General features: G+C 37.6%; 1 protein-coding gene across 7 annotated transcripts in view; it reads left to right on the top strand.

The window, feature by feature from the left end:
- Nucleotides 1–24,949, top strand: part of WAPL (WAPL cohesin release factor) — a 160,712-nt gene that overhangs the window by 115,604 nt on the left and 20,159 nt on the right. For 6 of the 7 annotated variants that reach the window (XM_074591007.1, XM_074591008.1, XM_074591006.1 and 3 more), the window contains 5 exons: nt 2,726–2,844; nt 16,505–16,600; nt 19,739–19,891; nt 20,140–20,276; nt 22,290–22,401. In XM_074591007.1, the coding sequence (XP_074447108.1) occupies nt 2,726–2,844; nt 16,505–16,600; nt 19,739–19,891; nt 20,140–20,276; nt 22,290–22,401 (617 nt within the window). The remainder of the gene's footprint in view (nt 1–2,725; nt 2,845–16,504; nt 16,601–19,738; nt 19,892–20,139; nt 20,277–22,289; nt 22,402–24,949) is intronic. The other variant, XM_074591011.1, reaches the window with a different exon arrangement.

Genomic DNA, 24,949 nt, shown 5'->3' with positions numbered 1-24,949 from the left:
TTCACCACCTCCTTCACTATATATCTCATAAGCAGTATAGTAATGATGAGCTATGGTATTCTTGATTTAAATTATAGTAGCAGTTATCCTGATATTGTACTGTAAGTATTGCAGCTTAGCCTTTTGCTTTGTAAATCAGTTGTAATATACAACTTAACCTTTGTGTCATGCATTCATTTTCCTTTCAGTGACCAAGGTGAGATCCCTATAATCTTTTTGTATAATAAAATACCTTTTGTATATCAGCATCTAGCACTCAGTTCATTTCTGGTGAGGAAACTTGCCCTATTTTTTTTTTTTTTTCTTCCGTTACATCTCATCAAAAACTGAATCACCTTAATTGGGTAAATATTTTTAGCCAGTTAAGAGTACATCAAAGTCCTCAAAGGCAGAGTCCTGTTTGGACTTCAAAATCTTCTACAGAATTACCCTCGGGCATTAAAACAAAACTGGGTTGTTTTTCCCTAGGAAATTTACCGCGGTGTTGCCTTCTAGTTGGTCTTTGAACATCTTTCCAATTTTAGCCGAGACAGGCAAATTGCTGCAAAGATTATAAATGCCTTGAAAATGGTAGGATAGAAGAGAAAAGGCCTTCCGTACTCCCATATTGAGGAAAAGGTCAATATGCTCATCTTTTCTGTGAGCGGGGGAAAAACATCCATAAGAGAGAGCGCCAGTGGAAAACAAGCTTCATTAGTGTCACTGCTTACCAAACTACTTGTGTCTTTGCGGGGCTCAGTTAATGTTAACAAAAGACATCTCCCATGCATCCTATTTAGTTTAGATTTGAGAATCTGGTAAGGTAAGTGTGCAGAGCGCTCTTAGGATACCTAGAAGGCCTTAAAGAGCATTGCTCAAATAAAAGCATTCCAGATGATCTTAGGAAACTTACCAGGACAGTGTGTGATATGCTAGCAACATCAAAAAATGCAAAATTATCCTATTGTAAGTGGGAATTGAAACGTCTTTACCAAGAAGTTTCTTTGAATTTAAAATTACCTAATTTGAATGGGATAGTTGAGGATCGCATAGGTGTAGAACTCAAATTTACATGGTTTTAAAATTGTGACTTAGTTGATATAGAGCGCTATTAATTATTATTAACCTCTATATCAGCTACAAGTCTTAGTGCAAGGCACAAATTGTGCTGATTTGGTCGGTGAAAACACATCTTGCATTTCTAGGTGACTTCCATGTTTGTAATTACTGTATTCAAGTGAGTTACTACTTAGCTTTTAATCTGCGATAGGAGGTCCAGTTCTGTTGGTTTGACTTTCTTTGGGGAATTGCATTCAGGGCCTGGCTTCTCCAAAAGTATTTCAGGATTTGTGAGGATGTGTATCAAAATAATTTGATTTTAATCCTTTAATTGGTAAGTTCTCACGAAGAACTGAGTTGACATATATATTTGGAAGTAGTTTTGCTTTATTTGGATTAATGAGAATTGGTCTGTAATATTTTTCCTCTGTTAGACTGATTTTATCAAAACATCTTTTAAAGTCCCTTATTTTCAGAGGGATTGTTGACGTTGTGTTCTTAAGCTTCTGTGCTGACATTGTACAACTAAACTGAACACCAGTGGGCTGGGATGCGAGAGACTGGTTCCAGTAGGTGCTTCACGGTGGGCATCCTGCCTGCCCTTGTGCTGCCAAGCCCATCGGAATTTACTACAATTTAAGAAAATTTTATACTTATATCCCCCAGACTAGATAAGTTTTGTGTCCTTGCAAGTGCTGTTAGAAATTTGCTTGCCTGATTTGCTTTTGATTTCCTCCTTACCTAGGCGCTTGGCCGGTCCTGTTTACTGGATGTGAGTGCTCTTGGGATTAGAGTAACCAATGCAACCTGCTTGCACTTTCGCAGCGCAGTTTTCAAATAGCAGCAGCTTCTCTGGAATAGATTGGTTTTTTAAACTGTTTATCAGATGAAACAGTGCTTATCTGTGCCTGTCTTTATTTCCGTCTCGAAATTTATGGTAACTTCTGGTTTGTACCAAGTAAAAGAACATAAGCTGGTCTCCAAGGGATAGTGCTTCAAATACAACACAAGTTTAAAGAAAAAAAATAGGACAAGAATTTAATTAGATCAGTGAATTACAGATTTACAATCCAAAACTGAGTACTGGAACTATTGATAAGGTACATTGAAAGGCCATTTGAGCTGTTCCTTCCAGCTGACTCCTTTCTGAGATGATCACCATATTTTTTTAATACTATTCATAACAGAATAAGCAAATACAAACAGGCTGCCTTCATGAGAAGTGAAGTAGGATCAATTCTTTGGTCCTGTAACTGTAGTGGGAAATATTCTTCCTCTAGATCTTTCAATCTCACACTTCTGAAGAACCCCATCTAATGTTTAATTCATCTGCTGCTCAGAGTTGTAGCAGTAAGCCGTAAGTAAGCACGTATAGAAGGTGACCTGGGATTCACAGGGGTGTAAGATGGGAAATAACAACTTGAAGCTTACACAACGGGCAAGAGGTGCTATAATAACTGTGACTATGTACTTTGTAATGTATCTTCTATGTATTATGGCAGTCCAGTCAGTGAACCTGAGCTCTGTCCAGGTCTCTGTTTGGCTTTAAAGGTGGGTTTTTCTGATGAAGATGGTTTATTATACGATTTCAGAAGCTATACATGTGGAAACGTCAGATGCAAGAAATGCTCTAGCAGTTCAACAGCTCTCAGTACGGTTGTTTCATGTCTATATTTACCTTTTACAGATCTTCTGGAGTTTTCAGAGGATGCATCTGGTGTGCCTGAAGGCAATAAGAAGTCCACAAATAAGCAAGGTGATAAATCAAAGGAAAACACCAGGAAGATTTTTAGTGGGCCAAAGCGGGTGAGTAATAATACTGAGACCAAGACAAAGTTCTTACTTTAATTAACTCTTCAGTATTGATGTTTTTTTCTCGAAATGTAACAGGGCTTTTGTCCCAGTTTATCTCTGCACTTGAGATAATTTGTTGGCTTTTAAGGTTATATCTGAAAAAGTAAAACCTTCAAGTGCAAAATTTTTGTCGTGATTACTGGGAATTTCATTTTCAGATGTAGGTCTGGGGTTGCACAATGGTGATGTGCAACGTAGATGCATTCCCTTCTAGATGATTGTTAAAGCAAAACACCATTAAATGCTGTGTGGGTTGTTTTGTTTTTTTTCTTTTATCTTTCTTCTTTCTTCACTCTCCCAAGAAATAGCTAGCATATTATAGGGTTGAACCTTTCTGAAAGCTTCAAATTTGGCATTGGTATCGTTTTTATAAGCCCAAGTGCCTTTATACCACGTAGAAAAGTGAGATTTTCTTTTAGTTAAGAAGAGTGACCCCTGATCCCGCCCTGTATACCGGAACTATGTAGTATTCAGTATGAATTTGCCCTTTCATACTGTGAATGGAGCTTACTTATTTTGTTGATGCTAGGTGTGGTTTATCTTACCTCTTGTTATAGGTTACTCAGTATTTTGAGGCTTTTAAAAACATGCATACAGCAAAAATTGTATTCAACTATGAGGTGAAAGTTTGCAATAGTGGGACCCATGTAATCGCTATTAAATGAAGTTTTTGTGACTTGATTGTCCAGGATAACCATTTCTAATGCTTAAGGCCTTTTCATATGCTTTTTGCATAACGTGTTCCCGTTGTCTGGTGAAGAGAGTAGCTGTCTCACCGTTGTTGCAATCCAGAACTGGTGTAATAAGAGAAAGAGGGAACTGGAGAGGAAAATGCACTTGTATTTCGCCTCGCTCATTGAGTTCCATAAGTTTTACAAAACCCAGCTGTTGCATGTTATAATGGAAACTCCTTTATGTGTGTTCAAAATGGGTTCAGCAGTCTGACAGTTCTAAGAATTTTTTAAAAAATTATTTTCCTTGGTTTTTTCCTAAAGAATTCTAATAATTAAATCACACTCTAAAATTTCTCATAAAGGTAGCTAATTACTTGTGTTGTATGATAGTTTCACTTGAAGTAATTTTTAAGAGTTTTTTTTTTGGTCTTCCAGAACCAGAAGATTTCTTTTCTCCCCAGCTGTGTTGATATATAATCATTTTCCATTTAAAAATGTGGATTTGTGGGTGGAGGAAGGAGGACAAATTTGTTTTATTTCTCAAAATGTGCAGGGGAATATTTTCATTTGGGAGAACACGTGACAAATAAGTACTGCCAGTCGTAATGCCCTTTTGAAAAGAAGTATTGCTGCTTCTTGCTTGGTGGCTTTGGGAGGAATGGGGAGCTCTTAGCTGCTAACTCTTGCCTCCAGAGTTTGAAGTTGGGCTATCGATAAGTGAGGAGGGTCTTTGCAGAACTGAAATAGTATTTCTTGAAGACGAGAGTTCCTCAGCTTCTGATTAAATAACTACTCTTTTTAAAGTCAGCTTCCTGTCAGTGAACATGTTACAGTAGACTGAGAAACGGAAGTACAGGGTATGTAAATTTAACGGTACTTTTTTTGCTGTATTTTTAAGCAGCATAAAACAGCTGTGGGTGTTCTGGTAAATATGGAAATTTTTTTTCATGATTAAATATTTATATGCTTTAAATACTATTCTGTAATAGCATTTTATGTGCTTCTTGTTTTTTATTCTTTCAGTACTTAAGGGTTCATATGAAAACTTTTAATTAACTTTGTATATATCGTGAAATTATGCAGGAAAAACCTTACAGCAATACCATACTGTATGAGACAATATGGTTTCAACTCTAGAAAATTCTCAGTTGGGAATAAACTTAATTCAAGTGGGAAAGGTGAGAATTAAGCAGCCTTTTTGACCCTGTAGTGATATAATGCATGTAGAGGTAGAAATTGCTGTAATTGCAAATCAGATTTTAAACTTTAATGTTCTCTAATCGTACGGCTGTTACATGGAGTTACTAAAAAAGCTTGTAAAGCTTGCTCTAATGGTAATTAGAGACACTATAATTATCTTCCTAAACTATAGATATAGACTCTTAATCCCAGTTGCATCTTAAGGGAATTTTCATTCTGGGAATGAAAAAATCTGAAAGGTATTAACCTGACCATAACTAAATGATCTAAAAAATTTATAATAAAAAAAATCTCTGAAACTTCTTCAGTGTCTCATCACCATTTTTTTTTCTCTTGTAAAAACTAGCAGATGCAGTATTAATTATTTTCTGCAAGGTGATGATGGTAGAGGTGTGGCACTTGGCATCACACTGACCTGAAAAGCAAACAGCTCCGTTAGTCAGGAAGCAACAGGTGGTATTGTTAAACTTCAGTACATCCAAAAAGCTGAAATATTTTTTCCAGTTCATAGTCAGCAGGACTCTGGCCCGTGTTTGTGCTTTTGAAACCTGACCATTGTACTGAAGGTTAAAGTCCAGTTGTTGAAGCTTCGAGCACATGTGTAATACAAGACTGCGGACGTTGACTTAGTGAATAACAGTGCTTCTAAAAACTGCTTTTAACATAATGAGTCTCACTGAAATCACTGGCTATTCACACACATAATAATGAGCATAAAAGTTGCAGTAGTATGTACATTATGATAGGTATGTAAAGTCTCAACCAGAATTCTGCTTTTAAGTGAATTAAGTCTCTTTATCCTGAGCCTGAGTTACAGGGGGAATATTATGTTCCATAGCAACATAATTATGTGCTTACAGTACATAAATATTGGCATTACTTGACTTGCAAATTATGGGTGTGAAGCATACATGAGTAACATCTGCAAAAGTTTGTTTGCAGCTGTTTACAATTTTAATTCAACTGGTTCAGTAACTCATGCTCTAGCACGTAAGTTTGGGAACTCTATGGGGCTGTGATGTGCCCACCTGCTTAGTGTGAGCCTAGTTCCCCTTCTGCAGATGAAACTAATTCTCAATCATCAGGCAAAAAACATTAAGGTATACAAGAAACTTTTTGTTGCTATGATCCAAATCTACTCAGACTGAAGGCTTGAAAATAGGGACCACAAAAATTATTTCCTGAGATTTCTTGGTCCTGCCCGTCTCACCACAGACTTGGGCTAGAGTCAGTGAGTGAGGACAATCAGTTTTTGTAGGAATACTCTGGAACAGTTCCCAGTGGTCTTATGCAAACTATGCATGCCTCTAAAAAGGAACCTGCAAAACAAACCCCAACTTACAAATGTAAGATAAAGAGAACTAGTCTATCCCCAAACTTATCTTTTGATTGATCAGTCCTAGAAGTCGATGGCTGTGCCTGGTGTTTTGTGCCAGATCTATACTGTCAGTTCAGCGTTTCTGTTATCCAGCGTGTCATTAAGGACCACTAGATCCTCTGAACTGCAAATTATCTGGGGCGACCCTCTGCTCTAAAGCTCAAAATGTATTGTAAAGAGTGACCTGCAACTCTGTGGTGATCGTAGTTCTGCCCGTGGCCGCAGGAAGCCAGCCTAGACAAGGTGAATACTGATTACCTTTGAATACTCTGAGGGAAGAATGCAAATAGAGCTGCAAATTGTAATTAAAAGGTATGGGAGCCTTTCAGTTTTAAGGGGCCAGGGAGAGGGGGAGGACTATAATCCTTCTGTTAGTGCTCTTCAGTGCTGCTGAGACATATGGGAAGACTTAACTGTGTCACTTGAAGTGGGACAAAGGAGGTATAACAGAAAAAAACACTGACTCTTTCAAGTAGACATACCCCGAAGCAGTCTGTATGTTCTGTTTTCTCAATGTATTATAACATTTCAAGGTATTAGATGAGTGCTGTATCAGGATTATTATTTTTTCTGTGCCTTAGAATAGGTGAACTTTAGAAATGAGTCTTTTGGAATTAATTTTTTAGATGTTGATATTTTTTGTGCTGAGTATATTTCGTAAAGACTTCCATGCTAGTTTGACAGAATGCAATTTAGCACCTATAAAAGACTGACATTTTCTTGAGAGGGTAAAACATATTTTTTATGATTGGTAACGTGAGGAAGATAGTACTCACTGCATGGACAGCCTACATTGGTGATTTCACGGACTATTGTTCAAACTAAAAAGTAAACTGAATGCTAGTCCATTGCTTAATGAGTTCTGGCCAGTTAAAATTTGTGCATTTCCCTTAACTACTCGCTTTTGCAATGAAAATTAAATGTTTATGAACAAATTTAAATTACCTTAAATATTTTTTTTTCTTCTTTTCTTGTCTTGCTATGCCTGGAGAAGTTTGTCTAAACTCACTTGTTGAGGTCTTAGCTCTACAAAACCTGTCTGTTTTGTGACTCTCTATACATTTCCCCACATGTACACAGTGAATGGGAAGAACCACCTCTTTGCCACACTCAACTACTGGAGCATGGAGTTTCCCGTGCAAAGCACTTCTTTGTTTTTAACAGTGGCATTGCTTGAAAGTTATTCCACTAGTGTGGAATGCATTTGTCAGGAAAAGATGAGATCATCTTATATTATGCATTAAAAAAAAAAAACCTAAAAAAAAAAAAAAAACACAAAAAAACCCCAAACCAACCAAACAAATAAACAAAAAAAAAACCCCAACCTGCTGTAAGGACTGGTTTTGTATGACAAAAACCCAAAAAAATCCTGACAGAAGTATTTGGTGAATCTGCCTTTGCTCTCCTTTTGCTCCACCTGCTCACTCCTGTTTCCTTGCTCCTTCAGTTTCCCAAGATTGTGTATTGAACTAAATTGAGTAGACCATCTGTCTTTAAAAAAATTAACCCACTAAAAGGAAACATTTAACATAAATCTCAGTCCGATTCACTGGGAGACTGTAAACAATTGTATCCACTCAGTTGAGGGAACCCAAGAAGAGAGATTAAGTCGTCTTAACCTGGTTAAGTCAACATTGCAACTGAGAAATGCTCGCTAAACACAGCCGGCGTTAGCAGGATTACATGCATTACTTTGATCAAGTGACATTAATAGAGTTAGTCATGACAGTAGTGTTGAATACATCAATGAAATCATTGCTGAATTCAGATGTGGCTTAGCCAACAGAATGCTTCCGAACTCTGTATCAAAGTTAAAAACTTGATCCAGTCATAACCTTCTAATTACTTACTGCTTTTTGTGTTTTTTTTTCAAGTTTTACGAATAACTGCTGTGTTTTGTGCCCAAGAAGGTACACAAATGTGTGCAAGATTTCAAACTGTGAGTTTTGGACAGATCAATTACTACTGTGTGAAGCACTAATTTTCAGTTATCAAGTGCTGAACCAGAAAAAAAACATTTTTTTTTTCTTCTGTGTAACTTCAGTTTGATCTGCAACTAGTCCATAGTTCATTATTTAATTGCATCTTTCTTGTCCCGTAGGCAGGTGTTTTTTCCGCAAGTATGTTGTTTTCATTGAGTTGCCGTATTCCTGTTATAAATTTTAGGCACTGTGAGAAACTGTCAATCCTTGAAAATAAAGCTTACTTGTCATCCTGTTGTTCCTAATAGGATTTGCTGTAACACGAGTTTAAGGGTATAACCTATGAGATCTTTTACAGGTTGACGTGAGCTTTTTCCACTGGTGCTTCGTGCTGACTGGAAGAAGCTATAAATATCAGCTTGAAACAAATGCTGCGTCTAAGTTTACTTGAAGTCCAAGATGAAATACTTGTACCTGATCTTTAGAAGTGTTTTGAAATTGAAGAAGTACGAAACCATGCATGGCTCTTGGTTTGACTGAGTAATCTTATGGCTAATATGACAATGACGTGTGCGTGGGAGGGGAAAGAAACTAGGCTGCGCTGTGATCTGTAGTTTTCCACTTAGCTTGCATTATACTTTACAGTAGATGTTTATCAAAGACATCCTGCAAATAACATTTCTTTTTGCTTGCCTGCAGATGAATCTGCATCTCCCCAAATTAAACTTTGAAATTTATTATTTTATTTTTCTAAGATTTAATGTGGGTGAAGATTAATCTATCGTCAGTGCACAACCTCTGGTGGTTTTGGTTAATTATTTTACCATAGCTTATTTTAAGTAAATAGTCCTGGAAAAGCAGCAGTCAAAGCGTAATTCTAAAGTTTTACTCTATCAGTTGTAGCCCTTTCCATATATTTAATGGTAGGATCAGAGTAGACTGGTCAGAACTAATTTTAAAAAGAACTGCTTGTCTTTTATCTTGCATAACCTTTAGGAAAAGAGTGTCCTACCAAAAGAGTGAACAGTTACAACAAAGCATTTTTTCAGTGGTAGGAAACTGCTGATACTGCACACATTGAGCTGCTATTTGCATCATAATTTAGGTTGTCAAAATTGCATATTTTTTTTATTAGTTGACATTTGCTATTTTGACTCTGTTGAGGAGTTGAGCTGAATTTTGACAATCAAAATATTCTGTGAAATCTCTGGCTCGTATCGGTTTAGCACTAATCCAGCAGTCTGTTTCATCAGCACTTTGACAAACAGTGGTGGTTGGATCTGACAACCTGTGACAGCATGTTGCTGCTTCTGCAGTGCATTCCTTTTGTGCTTCTGGCAGATGGTCTGCCCAGTCCTGAACTGAAGTGGGTTTTGTGGGGTTTTTCTGTCCAAAAACTCTTTGTTGGAATGATGTGCAAGAGATGAGCTGTTCTAAGTGCTAACCAATTATAAACAGCACGTATATTTTAAGCAACTTTCATATTGCTGGAATAAAAATGAATTTTAGAAAAAGATAAAAGATGGTAAAGGGTGAGACTAAATCTGTTTCTTAAATAGTTGATTTGTTAAAAACCAGAGCTTCGTATTGATACGATTATTTCCCTTAACCTTTGCAAACTCAGATTCTTGGGTAAGCATTACTTATTTAATACTTCCTAGTATTAAATACTAGGATACTAAATAATATTACTAAATAATAGAATACTAGGCTTCCTGGTGCTTACCATTTAGGGATATTTTCTTCTTCTGTTATTACTGTAAATAGACCAAAACCAATTCTTAATTTTTAAGTTAGTAAACAGGATACCAATCAGGACTGGCAGGTTTTTAGATTAGTCACCTAATTTGAAGTAGCCATTGTAATTTTACTGAATTGAATTGGGGCATAACACTTTGAAGCCATCTCAGAGTGAAAGCAAATGCCAAGAGTTGGTCTGTTAACTTCAAGATAATCGTTTGCTGATCAAGATTATTTTCTTCCCACTCCTTCCTATGAAACCCTGGTGAAGAAGGGTGTGTTCTGGTACATGCTGAGCTGAGATGCTTCCGCCAGGCGAAACTGCTTCCTCGTCTGTGCTCCATATGCAACTGTTAGGTAGAACTGTGGTAGCAAAGTTATTGGAAGTGCATTTTTTCTCCTGTGCGGTGTCAAGAAAGATGTTACCAGTTGAGCCAGAGCTTTGCCCTGAGAAAGGTAGGGATGCCAAGTGCAACCTGAGGGGAACAGGCCAAATCCTCATAGAGGCAAGAGGAACAAATGAAAAATAAGCGTGGAAATCCTTCTCTCCTTGTGTGTACTTACGCTTTTCAAGAAGTAGAGAAATCCAGTTGAATGGAAAATGTTTAATGTCACAGTGGAAAATGTGTTTTATACTTCCAGCTCCTACTGGTATTAACTCCTAGGTTAAAAGCAAAGATGCACTGAAACATTTTTGAAAACAGATTTTCTCTTGCATCTTCGCATTCCCCCTCTCCCACCCATCAGTTGTGTAGTTCCCAGTAATTAACTCAGTGTTTTAGTAATTAGGCAATGCAGGATAACTGTGTAGGATAAATGTTACATTGCACAAGGCCTCAGTCCTGTAGAAAGTTCTAAAACAGGAAAAACACTCAAAGAGATTAAAATATACCAGATTCATTTGCCAGTAGGAGCTTAATTTAGATGTAGATTGGTATGCAAAATTGTCTTCACAGCTCCCATGTACTGTGTGAGTGGGGCTGGTTCCCCCCACTCTGTCTGTGACTTTCTGTGCATTAGATCATGGTGCATGAGCACACCTTGAGAGTGGAGCAGTTGGTGTTGAGAGCCCAGTGTCCCCATTATACGCATCCAGAGGTTTTTACTTTGAATTAGCCTTATTCTGATCTGCTTTAGGGGATGCCCAGTCACAGCTGGCGTGAGGTAGGTGCTCGCTGGAAGAGCATCTCCAAGTTTAGTTTCATCAGAACGAAATGAGGTGAGCGTACTCTGGGACTCAGTGATGCCAGCCACAGTGTCGTAACTGAGGACACTGGGGAGATTTCTTTGAAAAATGTTTCACTGATTCAGATGGAAACGCTTATGTGGATGTGCACGCGCACGCACCCCAACCATATGACCTTTGGAATTTCATTGCTGTTGCAGTTTCGTAAGGCTTTCTTGTTAGTAGATTGATACACTTTGAGTAGTTTAGGATTAATGGGGGGCGATGTGGGTGTGTGTGTCTGTCTCTCTCTCTCTCTGCCTTTATGTAGCAACAAAGAGGGCAGGAATTTTGTCTAACAATTTTTACTAGGATGTGTTTGTGCCAGTACAGTTACTTGCAGGCAGATGCAGGTTTACCCCTTCTCTTGATTGAAGTGATATGTTTCCAGTATTGCGGTGATATAAACTATTGTACCCTGTCCCTTTTAATTAGACTTAAGATAGGTTGCAGGCCAAATTAGTAGCCATAACCATATGGCTTCTGCTTCTGGGCTGACCAGTTTTGAGCACATTCGGTGTAAGCAGCATACAGAACACCTTTGGTTAGTTCTGTTAAAGAACGAATCTCATGCTTATCAAACTGTCCTGTTTCTTCAAGGGAAATTTTCATCCTTCACTTGGATTTTTGACCATCGTCTTGTTCTGCCCTGTCGGCCTCCTCTTGAGCTTTGAGGAAGAAAAAACGTTTTGCAGTTCTTCAGAAGTCTGATGCAAGAAAAGCTTCAATGACATTTTTTTTTGCCCCCTGCTCAGCATGTTGTCCGCTGCTGATAGTCTTCAACCTTGTCTGACTAACCACTTGTTATCTAGCTATGTGTGTGCATAATGTTTTTTGAGTACTGCATTAAATGGTATAGCAGCCCACGATTAAGTGGTCTGTGGCACCCAGAGGTGATTTATTGGCACTAATCTGCTACTGTGATCCAAATAATGGAGAGTCAGTTCATATTTTGAACGCTGAATAAATGACTTCTGTTTGCTTCTGTTTTTTTAACTGCTTTTGAAAACTGGTCTCTTACCTGGAGTCCAAATTAACCTTTTTTTTTAATATACACATGGCTCAGCTTGTGCTGAATTGATATTCCATCTTCCTGTTTTGAAGTGTAATTTCTTTTTCTTTGCCATGAATGGATGTTCATTCCTTTCCCTTTTCAAGAGAAACAGTCCATTATGACTAGTTCTGCGCTGCATAGCACACTTGCTATCTTTTTCCCATTCAAACTGAGAGATGCAGGACAGAGTAGTATTCCTAATGATGATGAATACTGAGTGGTAAATAATCATACATTTTGGTTCATTGGGGTTTTTTTGGAACTTGTAGTTTTGACGAGCGTCTGGTGTACAGTCTTACTGAATGCCCTTCAGCTATAAATGATGCATTTATCAGGATAGCTGTTAAAAATGGCTTTGGGTTTTCTTTTGCTGTTTGCTACCTTGGAAAGCATTCTTGCCTGCAAATAGCTGCTGGCTTTCTTGTTTTGCTAGTATTTTCAGCATGACTCGTGTCCCTGGCCCTTATTTTCTGCTATTCTTGTATCTATGAATGGCAAGCAGTGCCGCATCAGTATATGCGGAGTGCCAGCTCTTAAAAATTTCAGCTTTGAGGCTTTCAGGGATGGGAGGTTAAGCATGACCCATGGTTTGTGCCATTTGGAGATGATCTTATAAAACTGACAGCCCTGTGCATTTTGTAAAATTCCTGGCATTCGTTCTGGTTTTACATCTCGGCTCACCCCTCAGAGCCACATGCGGAGTCCCACAGTACAGTATGCTTTATACCCTCACTGGAATATTTGCACTCTTTCAGACGTCTGTCTGTGTGTAAACAGCTGTCAGTTCTATACATGTGAAAAAAGGAGATTCTTCTGCTATTCAGCAGAAGCTCTTACAGCTGATTAATATTGCAGAACTTATTTGCCTTAAGAACACAGAATTCAAAGGAGTGATGTACTTCCACTTGCATCTATTCTAAGTTAATCTTGAGAGGAAGAATTCTTAAAGAAAAGTCTGCGTTATTTGAATAATTGCAAGGTTGTCTTGTCTTTAAGAGAAAGGAAGCCAGTTTCTTAAATTACTGCTGCTTAAATATCAGAATTGCTGCTTCAGGGAAGCTTGTTGTCACAAGCATTTGAGTTGCCTTAAGAAAAACCCACCAAAACCACCCAAACAAACAAACCCGCTTGCTTTTGTGATCAAGCCCTTCTGAAAAGTCTTTGTTCACTGGCATTCATTTGATCTTTGAGACTTTTCCTGCCTTCAGTTCTGTCACACAGTAATCTAAAGTGAGTCTACACGCTGCTTACTCATTGATCAGCATTGGCGCAGTTTCTCTGCAATTGTTTTGAAAATTCATCTTTGTTTTTTGTGGCAAGGGAAAATGTGAAGGTTGTTTTAAAAGGTTGTAAAAGAGGGATGTATTTGCCATGTCCGTGTGAGTTTTAAGAGAGGCTCCAAAGTCTCTGCATAATGTGGTAGAGCTGATTAGATCGTATTTCATTGGAAAGCAGTGCTGGATTTTTGCAGGTGTGTTTGGTGGTTGAGCTGCGTGGCACCAGTGTGAGACAGGATACTGGACCAGACAGTAGGGATGCTGGGGAGCAGTGTCTACTGCCTAATGAAATATTCCTGGGAAGGCATGGAGTCCCAGGTGAAATTACTTTGATCGAAAAGTGGGAGATATGACAAGGGATAGTGGCTAAAACTAACCTTCCATAGGTATTTGAGGTTTTCGGTAATTACCATTTTCAGTTACAGTTTAGGTTCTGTTTCAAGAGAGCTATTAAATGAACACATTTTCATTTCTCAAAACAGACATTTATTGGTGGCATTACTTGATTTCTTACATAAAATGCGGCTTTCTTCTATATTGCATTGGTAGTGCCTAAGCAAGCTGTAAAGTGCCTTGTCACAAAACACTTTGGGATTCCGTAGCTTTTGATTTAGTAAGGGATTAAGGAAAATCAGGGAAGAAAAGCCCGTTTTTTGACTTGTTAACTAAAAAGGATGCCATCTCTGACTCGGGAAGCCTCTGAGCACTGAGTATTTAATCTAACGCCCAGGTGGGGCACGGGCAGGGGCTTTGTGTAGCGGGGCCGCGAGTATGGCGTGCTCTTCCCGTGAACTTGATAAACATGGGGGTGCTGCAGCATCAGCAGAGCCTGCCTTGCTCTGTGCCCGCGTTGTTCCCAGCTCAGAGAAGGCATGAGTCTAGGCTCTTGCCGTGTGGGTTGCAGCTCCCCGCAGCGTCTCCCCGTGGGGTGCGCTGAGCCCCACACCACTCTTAGGGAGACCTGAAAAGCTTCTGCACAGCGTGGAGCTCCCAGACAGGAAATTCGGGAATGTTTATAATATTTGTATCCTTTAAGCGGGGATAGAATACTATTGGAGACTATAACTGAGATTTGGGACTGTTAATAAAGAATATCCCCTGTTCCTAGCATGTGTGGCAGCGGTAATGCAGTGCGCTGCTGTCACGGTTGTAGTGCTTAAGCTTCCCTGCAAGGTTTAGAAGAATTATGCATCAGCTGAAACTGATACTAAATATATGCTGTACTTTCATGCTGGTTACTTCATAGGGCGTGTTATTTTCTTGAATTATCCTTTATACCAGGATATGGCACCCAGAAACTTATAGCTTCTCTTCCCAGTCATAAGTATGCACGGAGGTAATCTGTGGAACAGTTGTGAGTAATTCAAGAAAAAAAATTGAGCATCGAGAAAATACTCAGTGGTTCTTTTCCATGGGAGACATTTGTGAAACATGTGTGTTTCATGATTAAAAAAGCATCTTTGTTCATCACAAACCCTGAGTCACATTCTGGTTAAGAATTTGCTACTCGTAAATGTATAGGAGAAAAGAGAGTTAACTTTTTAACAATTTTGTCAGCAATTAATTTTTTTCATATGACATGATCTTCCTATTTGTGGACAGAGATGTCTTCTCGTAACTGTAGCAGCATGAACTTCAAACTGGTTTCTCAGTTTAACTTTTTGACCTTGGTGAGATTGTCAGGAAATTGGGCAAATTAGTGTTTCTGTTACTTGGGAAAGTTAAAAATTGAAATTATCAAAAACCTTATTTTGGTATTCCTGTGTGCGGCAATGGTGGCCACGTGTGGCTGCTGAAGGACTTTGTGTGTCTGTCATCTGAAAATGTATTATTTCAAAGAGCTTCCTTGGAAAACAGATAAAACTGTTAAGACGATGGCCATTGCATACTTGTTGCTGAATGGTACATGAGCACTGCTTTAAAAAAATAATTAAAAAATCCAACTAAGTTAAGTTTCTTATGACCACATCAAAGCTCGCTGTAGGAGAGAAAGAGGCTTTTCTCTTGTCTGGAAACTGAAATGATTTAGTGCTTGACGGGTCTTTTGGGCTCTGAAAACATAGCTGAGGCTTTCATTCTGCTAATATTCTTTGAAGTTTTGTTAGTCAGGGCTTTCCCTTCTTGTAGAGAATGTAAGGAGGCAGCACAGTAGAGTTTTAACAACAGTAATACAGAAACTCTTGAATTACAAAATCTACTTTCCAGCTTTTAAAGTGCCAAAACCTTCCTACACTCCACAGAATGGTATTCAATCCATAGCTGGTACTGCTGGTTTGCTGCGCATCGCCCCTCTGTGGGCTGTACTTCAGCCACTACCTGTTTTAAACAGTTGATGTGTTATATTTTGACAAAAAATTATTTTTAATGCCCAACTTCCTTTTTTTTTTTTTTAATATAGGTATTTTTTTTCCACATTTAAAATGCTGTAGAAGTGTGTGTGAGGAGATATGTAGTTACACATTTTACACAATATATGGCATGTTGCAAAACTCTAATGGTACATTAGTCTGAGGTATTACTATGTAATTAGATTGGTAAACTTGGTCTTTGCTTCCTCTAAGAATTATATTGTATTTCCCAAAAATTCAAGGACAGTAAATCTTGATGAGTTTTGATTTGCCTTCACACATTTTTCAGCAGGAAGGAAAAAAAAGGCTTCTTAATTTATTAATACAGATTAAGGCATTTCATTTGAGTGTTTTCTGTTCCTCCAAGCATAAAAGCCTGTATCAGTTCTACGTTTTGATTCTAAACTAGCCATATTTTCTACTGACGTGGTGTTTGCTAATGTATCAGGGTTTTTTCCATAGCTGTGTGGTTTTGTCTATAGGCGGATTGCAGACCTTTTGTCTTTGAATAAATTTTAAAAGTAGAAAACCTGAAAAATTCTTCAAATACACGTATATCATGTCTTTTGCCATTTGAATGGGTCCATATGTCTTTAAAACTATCAGATGCTTCAAAGTCTTTCGGGTTTTCTAATTTATACGATACTGAGAACTGGTGTTGCTGGGAAGACAGAAAGGGGGAAAATGAAGCTCATCTTCCTTGTTTGGCTACATTATTGCTGCAGTGTTTTTTGAACTACATAGTGACTACTGGTAGATTTGCTCAAAAAATAACTTTTATTTTTATCTCTTAGTCTCCCACAAAAGCTGTATATAATGCTAGACACTGGAACCAGCCAGAATCAGAGGCCCTGCCAGCACCACCGGCTTTGAAAACTCCCAGTGTCCCAGTAAGTAGACAGTTTGTTTCTTCTCAAGTTTAGTAAGTCTCCTTTTAAGATTCACTGATATTTTTTTAAAACACAAGTTCTTGATATCTGGTAATGTCACAGTAATTCAGAATGAAATCCACTTTGTGATGTGAGCCATTGGGTATTTGATAAGAAAGAAATTGTCAGTGGAAATACTCTAGAAGGGGATCTTCCATATCTTTTCAATATATAGATACAAAAAATACTTCAGTCAAGTTATGTTCCCTAATCTGCTGAAGTTAAGCTTTCTAACAATGGACTCCATTTCATCTTCTGTGAGAACCCCTAGGATTAACTTCCCATAGAAATCAGCAAGTTGCAGGTCAAAAAGGAAAAACTTAAGAAGAGATTTTTAATTTCTTTTTCCTTTCTAATGGAGTAAAGTGTTGTGAATTTCTGACTCGAGTCTTTAGACACTATGAAAGAAACAAAATTTTCTGTATACAGCCAGAAATGCTAATATGAACATATTGGATATAAACATGTCTGCAAAAAGTAGATAAGAGGTGAAAACAGTTCTTGAAGTAACTTGTTTTTTCAAAAAACAGTGATTGTTCCAAGGCCTAAGGTAATTGTTTAACTTTTTTGAGACTCTGAGAATCCAGTGTCTTGGGCTTATATATGTGTAAAAGTTGTTAGTGATTATGCTAAGAGAGCCTCATACATTGTCAGTAAACTTTATTTTGTTTGGTACCTTCTTAGACTACATGCCTGAGAACAGAAAATCAGAAAGTAGATATTTTTGCAGTGATAAGTCTTCAGCTTTTGTTGTTGTCACCAGTTTTAGGGGGTTTTCTCGGTTGGTTTGTTGTTGTTTTCTTTTTTAATTCCACCTCTGTGTGTGTTGTGATACTAGCTCCTCTCTGATTTATGGTTGGTTTTGGTGGCATCCTCACAGTACTCTTAGCAGCCTGCCTTCACATTTAACTGCATTGCCTGGAAAATGCAGGTGACAGAACAACCATTACCACTAGTGTTTGAGGAGAGAGCAGAAATTTCAGTCCTGGGTTTCTCCTAATCCCCGTTCTCAATTTAAATTACGTGCATTTGTACTGAAGCTTTTGTTGCTTACTGAATCTTTGTATTGATACTGATTTTTGTGAAGTACTCTGATAGCTGACTTAAAGGCAGATTTTGTCTGAGTCGTCTCAGACACACTTTGAATATATCCTCTTCAGGCTAGGAAAATGTCTGGATCATTCATATTCAGACAAACCATTTTGTCTTCTGTCAGACTTCCCACTTTGTAACTGGAACCATCAAAATATTAATTCAGGAATATGGCAGGGGTTTGGCTGAACAAACCGGTCAGGGGAATTTGTATCTGCTCCTCTTGTTAAGATGTACAGCTGAAGTTACTTCAGTCGCTTTTTTTAACCTTGATTTATGTGTGTATGATTAAGAGTTACAAGATAAATGAGCCTCAATCCAAATGTTCAGTGGTAATCCCTGCACAGGTGATCCTGTCTCTTTAATTTCACTAGGATTTTGTTACCTGAAGATCTGGATAAATTTGTCTTAGGTTTATGGTGAGAAACACGTAGCATGTGAACTGCTTATGCCAAGTACTCTTTCTTCTGGCCTCTCCAAGATCCCTTGGAATTTGCTTTGAAGGGGAAGCCATTAACCAAGACTTGGATGAGATACTTCAGTGGATCTCCTGTATTCACAGACTGATAAGATCAGACTCCTCTGCAGTATGTGCTCTAAACCAGCTCTTCAGGGTGGTTTATTGGCATTTTGCCACTGGAGCCTAAGTGAGCAAATACTGAAGTACTGCACACTGATAGAGGCAGCGTGTAAAGAATAATCCATTAATATAGCAGGTTCTTTTGGCTTATATTTTGACCATCAATGTACAATGCACAAGAAGGCGCTCTTAAAGTGTCCCCTGGAGTCAATTAATGCATCCTCTATAGCCTGCATATTAATTCTGGTTTTTTCAGTTATGCTTCAAAAAAATTCTCATTTTTCTATGTAAGGAAACTAAGTACATGACGTTACTTAGAGATTGAGGGTGAGTAAATGACCACTGACATTGGCCTTGTACGTTTAGAATTTGGCATTTGGAGGTCTCTTGCCTGTATGCCTTACTTTGTGTAGTTTGTCTTCACATCTGAATTTGTGCTAAAGAAGTAATCTGAAGATAAACTGACGCTTAAGCTTATTAGTAGCCTCAAACGAATACAGAGGAGTAGGTTGAGGAGAAACCTGTAATACTTGCCTGAGATGGCTGGAAACTTGTCAGTAGTTATTCTAGATCTAATATCAAATTCTCTGCTACCTGTTGTAAGTTCAGAATAGGTTTTGCTGTATTTCATGCTATAATATGTTCCTGAAATATTAAAACCACAAATACGAATAAGGCCAGCGTATGAAGAATACCATGAATTGACAAGAGCATACTCTGCCTGTTTGAGACACGCACCATGGCTCTGTTACTTCTCTGAGTGTCAGTTTTTTACGGTGCTACATATATTGGTAGTCCTCTACCTACAGGCAAAAATCAGTTAGGAGTATCAGGTTGGAGAGGTGGGTTCTCTGAGAGCTACGCCCTGAGTACAGTAGCTGGGGAGCCTCCAGTAGAGGTGAGGGCAACAGGCACAAAGTTTTTCAGTTTGGGCTGTGTTGAGACAGTGGCTGCTCAATGCTGTGCCCGTATCCAGAGTAGTACTTAATGATGGATCAGCGTAGCAACCAACTCAGTCAATCCTGGAAGCTCCAGTGTAAAGGGGTAAGATACTTGTAAGTATCAACAAATAATAATTGTTTTTAAACACTGAGCTGGGTTGGTTTACTTACCCTAAAGCTTAAGGAACCAGTGTAAAGGACTTTTTTTCCCCCTTTTTTTAGTTTTGGAATTCCACTGGAGCTTTCCTGACTACTTAGAACTGGGTTTTGTATTTAAAAATGCATATAATTTCTGACATCTTTTTTTTTTTTCAAGAGTAGGTACTTTATCACACAGCTTAGGTACCTCTTGGTAGAGTAAGGCAAGGACTAAATGGTCCCAAAATGTGAGTTTGACAATTGCACACCTGTACTGTTTCCTGATGTATTTAGTGTATGTTTACATGCTCAAAACATCTGCCCATTTTAGCACTTTCTTATTAATAGGTAAGGCTATCTTCAAAGGAGGCAATTCATAAAGATGATGGAGTTTTTAAGGCTCCTGCACCACCTCCCAAAGTGATAAAAACTGTGACAATACCTACTCAGCCCTATCAAGAGATAGTAACTGCATTGAAATGTAGGAAAGAAGACAAAGAAGTAAGTATTCTTAACAAATTTTTAAGATAAAGAATTATTGGTAATCCTAAATACTGAAGGAACAGTGTCAAAATGAGATCTGGCTTTCCTATTAAATATAATATTTTTATCTAAATAGTTGAATGGCCTTTGTTAACTTCTTAATGTTTCCTTGCACTCAAAACTGAGTAGTTTTTAAACTGTACTTGTTAAGGTTATAATCAATCCCAAGAGCAACTTACCTAGGTCAAAATATTTGTCTCTTCCAGTTATACACTGTTGTTCAGCATGTAAAGCACTTCAATGATGTAGTGGAATTTGGTGAAAATCAAGAGTTCACAGATGATATTGAGTACTTGCTAAGTGGATTGAAGAGCAATCAGCCCCTAAACACACGTTGCCTTAGGTAAGATACCGTAATATAAAACACTGAACTTACATTTAAAAGAGATACTGAATTAAATATTCATCCACGAAGCGCCCATGCTTTAAATTGTCGTTTGGGTAGTTACCTGGCACTTCTGCTATAAAGGATAACATTTGAAAATAATCACCAAGGTGATATATTGTGAATAATCAAAAGTAGTGTGCCTAGGAAGGTGAAATAAAAAAATTGTACAGTAAGAGGCATCTTCAACACGCTTGTTTTCCTTGCTATAAGTTAAAAAGAAAACATAAATAACTTTTCTTTGTTTAGTGCAATCTTATGTGCAATGTCTGTTCTGTTTTTAATGCAAAATTCAATTCTAAAATAAAACCCCTAAGACTGGAAAGTTTGGTGGCTATAATCTAGAACTAATGTGATATTGAGATACTGTTTAACTCCAGCCACCTGTTGAAAAATAACCAAGCTAGTGTCCACTGGGAGTATTGTGGCCTCGATGTTAATTGGAAGGTTCCCTGAGTTGTCTTGAACTACTCGTTGCACTCTTAATAAGTTACACATTATTGCACAGTTAGTATTAAAAATGTTAGTCTTGTTTTGAAGGAGTTTATGACTTAATATTGGTGTCCATTCCCTGGACGTAAAAGTAATTAGAATGATGTTCTGTATCCATGTAATAATTACTTTTTTTAATACTTCTAAATTTTCCTTTCTGTTTAGCAAAACTAAAATGGTAGAGAAGGAAAAATCTGAATCCACAGAGACAGGTGATGAGCACGCTTTACTTGAGATTTAACTGTGGATGAGAAAAAGCTTTATATGCTTTTAAGAGAGCTGTTTTAAAAATTTGTTCTTCATGTTCCTCAAAAACTACCAATGCATATTGTTGCTGAAATATAAACGCAAGAAATCTATTATCCTGTTTGTACATGCATTATAAGAAGAATAAATTAATAGCATAATGGCAGTTTAGGAGTGTTTTTCATATTGAGTGCAGTTGATTTGCTCCTATGGCAAGCTTCCAAAGATCTTAAACTGACTTTTTTACTTTCCAAATTTATATCATGGAATGTAACTTGTATAAACACCATAAAAATTTTTTCTTTCAGTTAACAAATTAAAAGAAAAGTATTTTTCCAAAGGAAATCAATGTGTAAGGATAGGAATAGACGTAAAAGAATCAGAAACTGGTAGGTAAGCTCTAACTGGTGCTGCTGTGATCGGAGACAGAAAGACCGCTTGTATTTTTAAATGCCATACCATATGAATCTTTTATAATAAGATTCCTCACTAGTCATGGAAGACTTGATTGCAGAATTGGTCATACATTACTCCATATTTAAAAGCAATATATTTTTAATAGTTGACACGTTGGGCTGTGCTAGAAATGGCAGACAGCTTGCTAATAAAACCTAGGAGAAGGATTCTGGTTTTAAAATAGAACTGTTACGCTGATCACTGATTAGATTAATATATTTGTCAGATTTTTCCTGAAATCTATAGTGTTTCCATCAACCATAAATGCAGCAATAAATATTAAAAATGTTTGGTTTTTTGTAAAAGTATTGTCAGGCATAAGCGGGACTAATCAGTCAATTAGATACATAACTATTAGATAGCAATGGAAGCTCACATTATAATTTCTGATAATGCCTTGATCCGTAACAAGCTCTCCCATGCCCCTAAATCAGAGCTTCATGCTTAATCCATCAACATTTTCATTTCAATTTAACTATTTGAAATTATTTCAACTTTTGTTGGAAAGAAGCAAGTTCAGGGTACCATTTCAAATGATGTCTTTAGCCAACCTTAAAATAAAGCAAGACATAGTTTGGTGCTGGTAAGCAGCTGTTGAGTAACATGCTGCTCTGTTCACCAATTACAAACTTGCCATGTACAAATTTTAGAAGAAACATCCCAACAGAGTTTGTCAGGGCCTGAGGTATGTGGTCAGTCATGTTTTGTAGACTTGATTATCTGCCTTTTTTGTAAACGTGTTCATTTTAGTTCTAACCCAGGATTAATTTTCTCTAGTGTAATCAGCTTGGCGACAAAGTGCGCCATGCCCAGCTTCCGAATGCATCTGAGAGCACATGGGATGGTAGCTATGGTTTTCAAAACACTGGATGATTCCCAACACCATCAGGTATGGATACATTGTGGATTTCATTAAAGTTTGATGGTACCTGTCTACTTTGTATGAATCTTGTGCGCTTGGAATTTAAGGCCAACCATCCTGATCTGAGAGCAGTGGCTCCATTTTAGAACTGTAGGGTGAAAACAAGAATAAGAGCACCTGCCTTCCAATGACAAATTCCCTTTCCACTGTTCACGTGCTTCTGGGTTTGGAAACTCTTTTTAAAAACCATTCAAGCTTTTTAAAAAAACTGCCTGTGCCTTGGATTGCTGTTTTATATCTACTCTTAAGCTTTTTTAATAGCTTTATTGTTGTATTTATAATTTTCTTCAAATAAAATACATTTGAAAGGAATCCTTTCTCCTTGTAATTAAAGATGGCTCTAAGTGCTCATCTCCAGACTTGCTTGTATGTGAATTATCACCTTTTCTGTAGCTGTTGTGGGGGGTTTTTCATGTCCTGCACTTGTCTCCTTGAGCAGTGCTGTAGTTGCAGCCAGGGGATGCCTTGAGTGTGTGCAGTGTGCTATGATAAATCTAGGAAAGGTGAATTTTAACTACGGATGGTAACATGACCTGAGAGTTAAAAACTGGAACACTTTGGGTTTTCCGTATCAACGTTACAAGTCCAGTGCAGCCGTAACAGAAAACGCTTCTTGCAGGTGATACTATCTTCCCAGTGGCTGGAAACGGTGGCTCTGTGGGGTATCCCTTCAGGTGTTGTTACAAAAGCTGAACACAGGAAACGTTACCTGAAGTGGGTCATAGATACGTATATCCAGTCAGGTTTATTACTTTTATTTAATAGCTCTAGAAGAACAACATACAATGCAGAAGGAAACTTTGCACACACAGAAATAGACATTTAAGAGGTGGTATTTGACATCTTACCATGGGTGAGGGGAAAAAGCTGTAGAGCTTTAAGTAACTAATTTAGAATCATGGCTTATTTTCCATCTCACTCAAAAATTAGCAATGGCTAACTGTAAAATAAAACATAGGAATCGGGGACAACTACAGTTCCCTGGAAAGCCTACAAGCTTGCTGGGTGTATTTTTGGCTGTCTTTTAACAGTTACCAGTATTCCTTCATTTTCAAAAGAACTAGCACATACAGTTCAAAAGGAAATTGCATGCTATTATTAGCCTGCAGTAACAAAAAGCATTGATTATATTCACTATTTTCAGTATATTTGATGAAACGATCCCTTTTGTCAGAGAAGGGAAAAAAAAAAGGTAGTTAATGTTTTAATATAGTTACAATGCATTCTTGGTACAGGTTATATAGTATTATAAAATTCCTGATTTATCAAACTACTATTAATAAATGCTAAAATATATGCTTTAACTACTGACAGTATATACTTCAACAGTGACCTTCTCTGTATAAGCTTCCTGGCTTTTTATGCTACCCTTTCATTCACCAATTATTTCACTAAAACTTGAACTTGTTCAAAATGAATAGAATTTTCTCCACGAAAACTCAGTGCAAAGTAACTCAAGAATAATAAATCACACTAGGCTTTGCTTGAATGGCTCACAACCATTTAAGATGGACTGGGGGGGAAAAAAATACAATTATTAATATTCTTTTAAAAGTATTTTGGAGATGGGAAAATTGCCACAATGACGTTGCTAATAGAAACAAACTTGAGCATAAACTGCATTCATTGTAGTGATACAGTGGAATAGCCTGAGAAAGTAGGGGATTTTTACATTTCCATAAGAATAGAAAATAGCAGTTGCAGAGGTATTTTTTTTTCGCCAGCAAGGAAAACAAAATAACCAGTTACCTTACTGCGCTCTGTCCCAAAATATTTACATGAAAATATCTTGTCCTACCCAATTTTTTTTGCAGATTTGTCTTTAAGTTTCAGTTTTTAGCTGATTTTTTTCTCCTCAGCTATGCTCTAAAGGTTTGGGAGTATTAATTTTTAAAACAAAAACTATATTTTCATTATAGCTGTCAGTAGTTAAGCACAGAAATGTGGTTTTGTAATGTCTTCAGCATGTGAATAATTAAAAAAAAAAGTGCATTAAATGTAGTGCTGAACCCTAGAAAACCACCATCTGTTCCCACAAGCTGGGGTATAAATAGAACAAGCAAGGGAAGACAAGGATGAGAGTGGGTGTAAATGGTCTCCGTTTTTGGAGTGTATGTTCAATTGGGATGTTTCCTTGAATTCTGTAGAAGTATGGAGTGCAACTCCATAGTTAGATATGCCATACAATTTCTGTCTAGAGCAAGTTCTATTTATTTTACTTTCCTCTCCACGTTTGTTTGGAAGCAGAATGTGTTTGAAGCTTCTTGAGGGACAGAACAGGAGAAAAAAAGCCCACCCCAAAACCCAGTTTTGCCACTGCAATCCATAAGGGTGGGATTTTGTACGTTTGATTGGCTTCTGTGGTTGGTGGTTTGTTTGGGTTGGTTTGTGTTGGGGTTTTTTTTTTTAGGATATTTATAAAAAATTAGTTGTACTGACAATTTTTCCCTCATTCTCAACTCAGGATTCTGTGTATGGTAGGGCATGAGAGAGCTTTCAGACAATGCGGTTAACT

Source organism: Larus michahellis, chromosome 6 (genome assembly GCF_964199755.1).
Source record: "Larus michahellis chromosome 6, bLarMic1.1, whole genome shotgun sequence".
In the NCBI taxonomy this organism is placed as follows: domain Eukaryota; kingdom Metazoa; phylum Chordata; class Aves; order Charadriiformes; family Laridae; genus Larus; species Larus michahellis.
Note: the sequence above shows the minus strand (reverse complement) of the source record. Positions and strands in the feature narration are given on the sequence as shown.